We start from the raw sequence: 12647 nt of genomic DNA on the forward strand, positions 1-12647 counted from the left end.
AGGTACCATTGAGTTAGTTCTGACCCACAGCAACCCTCTGCGCATTGAATGAATGAATGAAACATTGTCCAGTGCTGAGCCATCCTCAGAATTGTTTCTATGTCTGAGCCCATTGATGCAGCCATGGTGTCAATCTGTCTTGTTGAGGGCTGTGGCAGTTACATAATCTCCTGTCAACTTGCAAAGGGATGGAGTCTAGCCTGTCAATCAGATCATAGCCAATGAGGTCTCTGTGTGGGTATGGCCTTCTCCTGAGGATTCTGGGAACGCCTGTCTTCCTCCCTGGAGGTAGTAGACACACTATCCCTGTGAGACATTCCTGTTGACAAGCCACATGGAGCCACACTGATGGAGGCAGAGCCCTGAAGTTAGAGGACCCACGTGGAGACCCACACCAGTGCAGAGATGCTTCCACCACCACTGGAACCACAAGATGTTCCACCCACTGGCCTGTGATCATCCTGCATTCGGTGTCATTGCATGTTTTGTGTGAGTCTGAAGAGGAATTTATAGACTGAAATCAGACATATGGGCTAATGGACGTGATCTGGGCCTGAACTGGGATGTTTGCCATCTTTGCCTCTAAGGAGCCCTCTGGGTGTACATCTTCCTTTAGGGCAGTAGCCAAGAATAAACAGGTTTCACTTTACACGTTGGGCTGCTAATCACAAGGTCAGCAGCTCAAGCCCACAAGCCCCTCGAAGGCTGTCTGCTTTGGGTTCAGGACCTTCAGATTGCTTTAGACATTTCTAAGCTTTCCGCTTCTGCACCTATCTCCGTAAATGGGTCAGTAACAAGCAGTCCAGGCACGGGTCCTAAGCCTATTACTGATGTGAGCAGCAGTGCTTAAAAGCACCCCAGAAAGTGGACAGATGTCCTTCTTCCCACTTTCCAGAAGAGAAAACTGAGGTACAGTACTTCAAAGAAAACTTGCCCACAGTAACATAGTAAGTACCGGAGGCAGGTTATAGACTGGAATCAGACATATGGGCTAATATCAGACGTGTAGACAGTCAATTCTAACCTGTGTCATCGCTAATCCCTACACATCTGGACTCAAGGTTAAACTAACCTGGCCCATCATCTGATCACACCTGCAGATACATGTATGAAAAGTACCCCAGGACCAAACACACAGGCATGTATGTATCTATACGCCATGGTAAACACACAGGTACACAGACAGAAACACAGGCACAACATGCAGATGAGTCGGTTAGGCTAATGATTATGCCACCAGCAGAGGTGCGTAGAAGGTGCTTAGTAAAGACATCTGAATAAATCAATGCACGCAGGCCCTTCTGTGGCTACCCACAAGAAGAAACACTGACATCAGAGTTTAAAGTGAGTGCTTGGGAAACACTTGGCTCACTTAGGGAAGGGACAGAGTGAGAACCGCCTCATTAGTGGGCAGTAGGCTCAACCACATGGCCAGCCCCTACAGGGTGGACATTCTATTTCACCCCTCTTGTGCCCAAGTTCAGAGAACCATCCCCTCCTTCAAGGGTTGGTCAGGTACCAGAGGATGCCCCACATGTGCAGGTGACAGAGGAAGTGACTGGCTGCCAGGAACAGGGGATGGCATCTCTGATGATAGGGAGCAGTGCCCCCCCCGCCCCCGCCCCCTTCACCAGAGAGTGCTGAGTCCCCGGCACTGCTTTGGCAGCAAAGGCGGGAACAGTAGAGGCAGACCACGCCCCCAACACCTGGGCTGACCCTAACACATGGGGGGGGGGGGCTAAGACAGTGGGCACAGCACAGTCTTGGAGTTCAAACCCTGTCTCTCCTGTAACTCCTAGGGCTTCCAAGCCTCAGTGTCCTCAAGTGGAAACTGTGGGGTCTCGTTATTCACTGAGCAAATCCCTACATGGGCTGGGAGTCGAACAGCAAACAAAAGGGGCTGAAAGGTTTGCTCTCAAGGCCCCGACGTTCTCCTGGAGGAAGCTAGACACAGTGGAACGCAAGTAATACGTCACAGAGGACAGAGCCATGAAAAAACGTAGCAGAGATTAGTTCCGGTAACCCTGGGCGAGCTGTGATTGGGCATGAAAGAACATGTTATTTATGATTCGTTTGAATCAAGACAAGAACAACCGAAGCATCAGCGAGCATCGAATCCATATGAGTGATGACTCTTGGGAAGTGCCCCTGGGGCTATGGCGGGCTAGATCTGGGGGCAGGTGCCCAGAGACGCTACTGTTGTTGACGATGAAGGCTTCAAGCTCAAGTCAACCCCATGCCCAAAGACCCCAAATGCCACGCCGTCCTGCACCATCCTCACGATCAGCTGTGGATCAGACTCTCGTGGCCTGGAAGGTTTCCACTGGCTCATTTGGGGAAGTAGACATCTGGGCCTTCCTTCCAAGTGCACCTTTCTAGAGTCTGGAAGCTCTGTTGAAGCCTCTTCGCCATCAGACCAACATGCAAGCCTCCTCTGGAATGAAGGGGAGGTGAGAACTCGACCACGGAACCACCACCACCACCCCTTACAAGCTCCATTGTTATTGTTTGGTCCCGTCCAATGGGCTCCCACTGACAGTGACCCTACGTACAACTGAACGCAGGCCACCCGGTCCTGCACCATCCTCACCATCTTGCCGTGTCTGAGCCCATCGTGGCAGCCACGGCGTCCACCCATCTTGTTGGGGGCCTTCCTCTTTGTCTCGGATCCTCTGCTTTACTGAGCACGATGTCCTTCTGCCAGAGCTGCCCCTCCTGATAGCATCTCCAAAGGACAGGAGAAGTCTCCTCGCCTCATTTCTAAGGTGCAGTCTGCTGTACTTCTTCCTAGACAGATGTGTTCCTTCATTTGGCAGTCTGTGAGATCGTCACTGTGCAAATTCCCCAGCACCATCACCCAATGGCACCAATTCTTCTCCGGTCTTCCTTATTCATTGTCCAGCTGTCATGTGTGTAGGAAGCGATTCAAAACACCATGGCTTGAGCCATGTGCACCTTGGTCCTAAAGGTGCCATCTTGGCTTTTTAATACTTTCAAGAGGCCTTTGCAGCAGATGTGCCCGACGCAATGCACAAACACAGGCAAATGTTTTCAGAAACCACGAAGTGCGTTTCCTCATACTTTCCTGCATGCATGATATCCCTTCCCTCAACTTAAAAAGAGAGGGTGGACAGGGAAAGGCACCGGAGAAGATGGCACAGTGAGGGAGCAGAGCCCTGTGGCTCACCGGGGGAAGAGCTTTCCCTGGAAGAAAGAGGAGAGCCAGAACAAAGACCCTGAGGCTGGAGGGTGACAGCCATGGCCAAGAAGCAAGAGAGAGAATGAGAGGCAGAGCGAGAAGAGAGAAGGTCCTTGGTGGGCCAGGATAAGGACGTGGCCTTCTCCCTTGGTGGGATGAAAGCCCTTGCCTTGTCTGCAATAAGAAGTGACATAACCTGACATTTGGAAGTATTGCTATGTTTACCCTGTAGAGTGCTGGGCAGGGGGAGGGAGGGCGGGAAAGGGCAAGTGTGGACGCAGGAGACAGTTAGGAGCCAGTTATCAAAATTCCGGAGAGAGAGGGCCATGGCCTGGAACAGGATGGTAGGTGAACTGGAATCTCAACATAGCTTGAGGATGAACCTGGTAGGGCTGATAGGCTGTGGGCATGGGAGAAAGCGGGGGTCAAGGGAAGACTCTGAGGTGCTGAGGGAGAGGGGTGGACCACAGGAGGGGCAGGTTGGAGGGAGAGTGAGATCGAGATTCTAAGTTAAAGTTGCCTCTGACATCAAGCAGGCAGTTGGATACCTGAACCTGAGGTTAGGGAGGTACTTAACCAAAAGCCAAATCCCTGCCATCGAGCCGATTCTGACTCATAGCGAACCTATCTAGAGTTTTGGGGAACAGACAGCCTCTGTTTTCTCCTGCAGAATGACTGATGGATTCGAACCGCTGACCAAGTTGTTAGCAGTCCAGTGTTGAACCAACAGCGTCCCGAGAGGTGAGGATAAAGGTTTGGGGGTCGGAAAACCTTGCTTGGCGGCCATAATGAAGTAGGAGGAGTTTAGAGCACTGTGACAGTAAATGTAAGGCAGTATGATAGCAATGGATCTTGGGGCCAAAGATACCACCGGATATGGAGTGCATCAGGCCATGGTGGGGACGGACAGTGCAAAGGTCATAGGTCGGACCAATGTAGTACCGTTGGGGTGGAGGACAGGAATTGTTAGAATAAGGACCCTAAAGGAAGGGGCCCAGGAAGACAGGACGTGCTGGCTGGAATTCTGGTAATTTAAACATCTGGTGCTGGCAAGGCTGCTGCTGACTACAGAAGCAAAGATGGGCGACAAGAGAGAAGGTCAGGAACCAAGGGGCGTGGATGTTGGCAGCATCCCCCATGTGACCATTGAAAACGTCCAACGTTGCAACAGGAGTCGTGTCGGAGAGGTTGGAGGGCATCACAGCAGTCCAGGAGCTGAACTCATTATGGTGTGAGAGGCAGGAGCCCTGGGTCCAAGGGAGGAATGTAGGAGCTGCAAGAGGAGGGTAATGAGAGGGCCATTCCAGCAAGGATGAGACCTTCCTGAGGGCTAGTTAGCAGGTGCCAGAATGCCCAGGAGAGGGCCTGACACACAGTGGAGGCTCAAGATTATTCCAAGCGCCTGGAGCGGCCATGCCAGGGCAAGTCAGGCATGTGGGTTTGGGGAGAGGGCTGGTATTGACTACACAGGGAGGTCTTCCTTCTGTGGAGTCACTCTGCCCCCTGGAGGCCAGGGCTAGTCACAAACCAGACTGAACCAGTCAGACGGGCGCTCACGGGCACCCTGGGCCCTTAGGACGTGCTTCTTCACCCTGTCCTGAGGCCTGTTGGCATAGTGATACTACGTTGGGCAGATGACTACAAGGTCAGGAGTTTGAAACCACCAGCCACTCCTCGGGAGAAACACGGGGCTTACCAAAGAGTTACAGTTTTGGAGACTCACGGAGGAAGTTCTACCCTGTCCTGCAGGGTCACTAAGAGTCAGCATGGACTCCGTGGCCGTGAGTTTGGCTTGGTTTGGTCCTCCGTCCTAGCTGAGCCCTGCCTCGTGTGTGGCAGAGCTGGAGATGGAATGATAGGGGGAGAAGCAGGGAAAGCTGGGCCAACGTTGTCCCTTCGCCAACTTCCCTAGATGTATCTCTCAAGGCCCCAACACCTGAGTGATCTTGTGTCCCAGGTTCAGGATGTTGGCTCCAGAATCAGACTGAAATCAAAACAAGAACAAAAGACTCACAGCCAGGGAGCCAATACATAGAAAGCCTCTTCTTTCTCCCTCTGAGCAGTTGGTGATTTTAAACTGCTGACCTTGCGGTTAGAAGCCCAAGGGACTAGGAACACTGGTCTTGAGGTTGCGGTTAACCAGCCAGGGTACGGTTTTGTCTCTAGATGGCAAGTGGATTGGACGCAACTTGGAGCTAGAGCCACTGATGGGGGCTGCCGCTCCCCGACACCATCGCCTGTCAGACACTGAACAACCCCTCTCCGGGCATAAAGGCTCCACGAGGACTGGTGCCTTGGTGAAGCTCGGGGAGCAAGTGACATGATGGAAATGCGCCTTGGAGCTTCATCCACCCCTCAGTGACACACGGTGGCTTCCTTGCTGAATCAGATAATAATCCTCCAGTACTCGAAGAGTCTTAACTCAATGATTTGTGCAATCCACAATGTAAGGCTACAAGCACGACTCACTTTTAAATTCAGTCTGTCTACACTCGTCTTATCCATCACGTTCTTAGAGCTAGAGCAGCGGTTCTCAACCTGTGGGTCGCGACCCCTTTGGGGATCGAGCAACCCTTTCACAGGGGTTGCTTAAGATCATCAGAAAACACCTATTTCCTATGGTTTTAGGAACTGAGACACCACTCCTCTATCCGTCTCCAGGCAGGTCTGCCCACATGCACATATGCCCACATAAGAGTACCCGGCGTGAAGACTGTTACCCATGCTACACCATGCTGCAAGACACAATTTCATTTATTTGTAATTAGAAATATTTCACAATATATGACATACTGTTTTGTGATTCATCACTATGCTTTAATTATGTTCAATTTGTAAAAAATGAAAGTACATCCTGCATATTAAATATTTACATGACGATTCATAGCAGTAGCAAATTTATAGTTATGAAGTAGCAATGAAGGTAATTTTATAGGTGGGGGTCACCACAACATGAGGAACTGTATTACAGGGTCAAGGCATTAGGAAGTTTGAGAACCACTGATCTAGACGATCAACCAAACAATAAATAAACAAAGTCCTAATTTGCTGCGTTTGCCCATTTCCATGGTGTCAACAGTCCCACCATCATGGGCAGCACAGCCTGAGCTGGCCCACCCATAGTCCACCTTTGGTTCTCTGTGCACTGCAGGTGAGTAGTCCACCTTTGGTTCTCTGTGCACTGCAGGTGAGTAGTCCACCTTTGGTTCTCTGTGCACTGCAGGTGAGTAGTCCACCTTTGGTTCTCTGTGCACTGCAGGTGAGAGCCGAGAGCGCGGTGGGTCAGCTCTTCCCATAAGAGCTGGGCTGGGTTCTTCGTGATAAGCCTGTGAACCGGTGCAAGTCATCTTACTTCTCTGAGGAAAATGGGGCTTATAATCCCTGCCCTCAAGATTGTAAAGGCAATTATCTAACCACTCTATTCATTCTTGGCTCCGTTCCCTTAAATGGTCTGGTTCAGCCAAGGCCAAGCCCCCCCCCCCCCACTTGTCCCCAGCCCTGGAATGACTTCCCTTACTGCTCACCACGGCTGGGGTCACTGCTGAGAAGCCCAGTGACCTCCAGCCCTCAGTCAAGAGCTGGCCATGGGGACTGTCAGATGACCCCATTTTCATTCCAGCCAGGGACTGGCCACTGGAAGACAGATGGCCGGCTCCTTGTCTGGTTCTGCCTTCTCAAGCAACTTGCCTTCCCTCTCTGAGCCATATGAGGTGAGCCCTGGGGAGCAGGAGAGATGATTCGGGGTTATACCCGGGAGCAGGAGAGATGAGGCCTCCGCCTTAGTGAACTCAACTCTGACGCATAGGGACCCTATAGGGTAGGACAGGGTATAACTGCCCCGTGTGGGTTTCTGAAAGCCTCGTCTTTCTCCCGTGAGCAGCTGATGGTTTTGAACTGCTGACCTTGAGATTAACAGCCCAACATGTAACCACTACACCACCAGGGCTCCTGCATTTGTGAACTGGAAGTTCTCATTTAAACAAAGAGAACAATGGCCAACCGTCCTAAATGCTGAGAAGGAAGCAAGCAGGGCGCTGGGCTCCCAGGCAGGGAGGGCAGCAGACTTGAGACAGAACTCTGACGAGCGCCAAAGAGTGAGGAGGGGGTTACCATGTGAAAACTGGAGGACAGCGAAGGGCAGAGGCCCCTCAACTCTTCACCCATGAGCGGTGAAATGTGCCACATGCTGCCCTGGTGCTTTGGGGAAACAGCAGGAGCGTCCTCATGAGTCCTGAGGAGTTTCCCCCTGGAGTGCTGGTTACTATAGTCCTGGGGGACTGGCATTTCCTGAGCAAGCTGGGGATGATGCAAATGAAGTGTTGGGGGCCTGTCTAGAGGGTATTGGTCAGTTTGTCACACACACACACACACACACTCACGCACACTGGGAGAGAAGGGTCATGCCTTAAAATTGACAAGGAGTTGTCTGTCTGTATATCTATACAGCCAACCTGCAGGTGTTGAGGCCAGGACAGGGCAGGCTGGGCAAGATCAGTCAAGGAGGCCAGCTGGTCCCAAGGATGAGACGGAGAGGGCAGGGCTCTCCGAGGGGGAAGAACAGCCTATGCAAAGGCCCAGAGGTGGGCTAAGGAGACAGGCTGCCAAACCAACGCCAGGGTGGTGTTAGGGGCAGTGGAGAGGAGAGTGGGTCCGAAAGGTCGGTGAGGCTCGATAACGGGGTGTCAGATATGAAGTGCATGCAAAGAAGCGGAAGGGGAAATGAAGAGAAAAGGAGAGAAGGAGTCAAGGAACCCCTACAAGAACGATTACACACACACACACACACACACACACACACACACACACAACAGGACTATTCCACACACACAACAGAACTGTTCCACAAGTCCTGGGCTGTCTGTGGAGGGCGGTGAGAGGCCCAGGAGAGCCAGCGGCACGGCCAGTGATGGCAGAGGGCATCAGAGGGCAGAGGCCTAGAGGAGCCTATCCTCAGAGGGCTGAGAGGAGGCCTGTGTGGCCAACAGGAGCTGAGAGCTGCCCTGCCCTGGAAAAGGGAGACCTGGCCTGAAGGTTCCTGGTCCTGATCTTGAGTTGTAACCGGATGATACGGGTCCTGACTTGCACCCTGTTGCCTCCTTAATGAACCACATCACTAAACTGCCTGGCCTTGAGGTCCATGGGTCCATCATAGGGGACTTTCAAGCCCAGAAGCAGAGAATGCCACTGGAGGATGGCTGGTGTCAGAAATGGCAAAAAGGCTGGAGAGTGGAGGTCTGTCTGGCTCCCATCAGCCTTGGGCTGACTTGGTTTACATTATCCCCTCAGAACAAGTTTGGGGGCTACTAATCCTCCCTCCATCTTACACCCTGGCCAGAGAGGGTGACTGAGTGCTCGTCACACGTCACTCCTTGAAGCCCTAGGGTTCCAAGGAGGTGCTCTGGGCGTCCACCAGGCATTGAGGATGGCATTCTGGCCTAAGCACCACCTCCCAGCTCCACCCCCCTCAAGAATATTTCTGCTTTTAAACAGATGGGGTCTAGAAGGATTTACTTGGAAACAAAGTTTCAAACCCATGTCTCTTTCTTTCCATTTTTTTAAACCAAGAACCACTAGGCTCTCTAAGGGGCCTCCCAGTTCTAAATCTTTGGCTTTCAGGATTCCTAAAATACACGGTGACAAGAGTTATACTGTGTTTCCCCGAAAATGAGATAGTCTTATACTTATTTTTTCTCAGGAAGACACGCTATGGCTTATTTTCAGGGGATGTCTTATTTTTATTAAGTATGGTACAACAATGTACATTTATTCAATTATAGTTAAGTCGTCATCTTCTGGGACATCGACCCACAGTGCTGAGTCACAAGGCAGCTACAACTCTCCTTCTTCCCCCTGAGGACACGCAATCCCTAGAGCAGAGCGTCCTGCTCCTCACTTCCCGGGGGAGACTTTGACTCTCACTGTCCCTGTCTCCCTCTCTGCCTCAGCTTGCAGCACGCACAGAAAGCCCGGGACCTGACAGGGGAGCCGGCCTTGTGGATGGGCTGCCTGCATCGGGTCCCCTCTGAGATAGCAGCTGTCACAATGGGGTAGATGAGAAGGGCTGCCTGTCCTCGTGACCGCTCTGCGCCGGTGCGCTGACGAGCCACGCCCATCACTGTGTCTTATTTTCGGGGTGTGGCTTATATTGCACAAATGCTTGGAAATCCTGCTACGGCTGATTTTATGGATGTGTCTTATTTTCGGGGAAACATGGTAAGTATACCAATAGCACAGTAGGAGGTGACCTGGTGGCATAGTGAGATTGCACATCAAAACCACCAGCCACTCTGAGAGAGAAAGAGGGGGCTTTTTATTTTTGTAAAGAGTTAGTTACAGTCTTGGAAAGTCAGGGGGACAATTCTACCGTGTCCTGTAGGGACCCTATGAATCAGCATGGACTCACTGGCAGTGAATAGCACAGTGGGGTAATAAGTGAGTCAAACCCACCAGCACTCACTCCAACGGAGAACGTGAGACTGGCTGCCCTTGTAAAGATCCCAGTCTCAGAAATCCTAAGCAGCAGGTCTGCTCTATTCTGTAGGGGCACTATGAGTCAGAATCAACTGGCTGGCAGTGGGTAGTGTGTGGGTGGTGCACAGTTAAAGAGCTCCTGGTGTGGCACAAATGGTTAGTTAGCACACTCATCTGCTAACCAAAGGTGGGAGATTCAAGTCTACCCAGAGGAACCTGGGAGAAAAGGCCTGGTGATCTTCTTCCCCCAAATTAGTCATTAAAAACCCTATGAAGGTTAGTTCTTAAACCAAAAATATCCCTTACAGTGTTCATAAAACCAAACAACAATTTAGCCTAACTTGCCCTGGCGGTCTCGTGGTTATGTTAGGTAGCAAGATAGGGGTTGTTCTTCTCCATGTCTAGAGCCTCCTATAGGAAGTTTGAAGCTGATAAAAGCTAAAGGGCATGTGCAAATTCAGACCCTCGAGCCAAGAGGTCATACACCTGGGTCATACCCAAACTAGGCCAGGTGAGCTTAATTCAGCCAATGGCGCAACCAGTACTGTTGGTCACGCCTCCCAGTCGCAGGCCCTTAAAAGGCGGAACCTGGAGACCACGGCCTTCCTCCGTAGTTCTGCTCAGCCGGCTGCGGTTCTACTCTGGCGGGCCGTGGTCCATGGTCTTGTTAGATAACAGAACAGGAACCAGGATGTCCACCAGGTATGTGCCAATTCAGGCTCCAAGTTGGGGGTGAGGGGGAAGATACACCTAGGTGGCTGGTACACCTGGATTGGCCCAATCTAGACCAGGTGGGCTTAATTCAGCCAATGGGGTCAACCATTACTGTTGATCACGCCTCCCAGCCGCAGCCCCTAAAAGCAGGAACCTGGAAACCACGGCCTTCTTTCACAGCCACTCCTCTGTTTCTGCTCAGCCAGGCCATAGTTCTGCCTGTTCGGACCGAGGGAGCTCTCTCTCTCTCTCTCCCTCTCCCCCTGGCCTCAGGCCGCCATGTGTGGGTGTGCATTGCCATGAAGATGCCTGGGTTCAGTTTACTGTAACACCTGAAACTTCTATTCTTTATTTTTTTAAAAAACCACTTGGATCACAAGCTAGGCTTCAGCATGACTTCCTTCTCCTGGGAAGCCAAGGATTACATTGGGCTGCAATCTACAAGTTGGGAAGTTTGAAACCACCAGCCGCTCCTCTGGAAAAAGACCGGCTTTCTACTTCCATAAAGAGTCACAGTTTCAGAAACTCTCAGGGGCAGTCCCACCTGCCCTACAGGGTCGCCATGAGGCGGCATCGACTCAAGGGCACTGAATTTGGTTTGAAGGTGGGGAAAAAAGAAAAAGTCTGCCTTGAGGACTATGCTTTTAAGAACTTTCTATATGGGATAAAATTAATTACAGCTACTCAAAAGACTAGTTAAGATCCTTTGTGGGCTGACGAGGTAGGGCCGGGGAGCTGAGCTGCGCTTTCGGTGGCAGGTCTGGGGAAGGGGCGGCAGGCGCCATGTCGGGCTGCGAAGGTGGCAAGAAGAAGCCCCTGAAACAACCCAAGAAGCAGAACAAGGAGGTGGACGAGGAAGAGAAGGCTTTCAAGCAGAAACAGAAGGAAGAACAAAAGAAACTGGAGGAGCTAAAGGCGAAGGCCGCGGGGAAGGGGCCCCTGGCCACAGGTGGAATTAAGAAGTCTGGCAAAAAGTGAGCTGTTCTTGGTGGCTGAGGCCATGATGGCCCTTGATTCCGTTCCTGTGTAGACATCTGGATTCCCTGCTAGAACTGTTGTTGCCACTTAGAGCTAGAATGCAGTGTTGTCTTGGAGCCTGCTGTACATTTAAGAATAAACTTTTATTAAAAAGAAGAAAAATCATACAATGTTTCGTTCTTCTCACTCAGCCATCTCTGTCTTAGCTGTTAGTCAGAGTGAACCCAGTCCAGAACCTGCCAGAGCTGCTCAGTCTTTGTGATGCCCAGAATTCTGTACCATCTGGAATTAAAGCAACTCATTTGAAAAAAAAAAAAAGATCCTTTGTAAATTTTTGTTCACAGGGGTGGAGAACACAGAAATGGATGAATGGTTACACAATCCAAAGAATACAGTCGATGTCACTAAATAATACATGCTGAAACTGGATTAATGACACGGTTTGCTGTTTACATTCTCAGCAACAAAATAAATTTAAAAGTTTTTGCAATCTGTATGCTGAGCAAATAGTCCAAGAGGCTGAACTAGATAGGGAAGAATGTGACATCAGGATGGGAGGAAGGCTTAACAACCTGAGACATGCAGATGGCACAACCCTGCTGGCTGAACGTGAGAAGTTAAAGCCTTGCTGATGAAAATCGGGGATGTGACCTTCAACACTGATGACAACTCAATGGAAACAAAAATCCTCATGACTGGACCCTTCAGGAACATCATGACACACGGAGAAAAGATGGAGCTTGTCAAGCCTGCCATCTTGCTTGGATCCACAATCAGTGCTCATGGAAACAGCAGTCAAGAGAGCAAATGACAGTGCACTGGGCAAATCTGCACAAAATCTCTTGAAGCTGTTGAAGAGGAAGGCTGTTACTTTCAGGACTAAGGTGCACCCGCCCAAGCCAGGGTATTTTCAATTGCCTCAAACGCATGTGCACAGTGGACAATAAATAAGGAAGAGCAAAGAATCATCGATGCATTTGCATTACGGAGCCAGTAAAGATTATTGAAAGTGGATTGTCAAAAGTACAGACAAATCTATCTTGAAAGAAAGACAGCCAGAATGATCCTTCAAATTGAGATGGCAAGGCTGTCTCACCTAATCTGGACAAGAAATCAAGAGAGGGCGGTCCCTGGAAAAGGACACCATGCTTAGTAAAGCCCATTTCATTGTATATAAATTTTAGCTAACGATATTGATGAGAGAACGACAAAATACAAGTCCGTATCTTTATTAGATTCCACAAACACAGAAGGACTCCGACAACTTACTATGCACATTTCTGAA

At 50.6% G+C, this 12647-nt stretch overlaps 1 protein-coding gene across 1 annotated transcript; it reads left to right on the forward strand.

Annotated features, from left to right (window-relative positions):
- Positions 1–11114: 11114 nt before the first annotated feature.
- LOC142433743 (translation machinery-associated protein 7-like) lies at positions 11115–11375 on the forward strand. Its single transcript, XM_075538458.1, has one exon. The coding sequence runs from the start codon at positions 11168–11170 to the stop codon at positions 11360–11362; it is 195 nt and encodes a 64-aa protein (XP_075394573.1). The 5' UTR covers positions 11115–11167; the 3' UTR covers positions 11363–11375.
- The last annotated feature ends 1272 nt before the right edge of the window (positions 11376–12647 follow it).

This window comes from Tenrec ecaudatus, chromosome 1, assembly GCF_050624435.1.
Source record: "Tenrec ecaudatus isolate mTenEca1 chromosome 1, mTenEca1.hap1, whole genome shotgun sequence".
Lineage (NCBI taxonomy): Eukaryota > Metazoa > Chordata > Mammalia > Afrosoricida > Tenrecidae > Tenrec > Tenrec ecaudatus.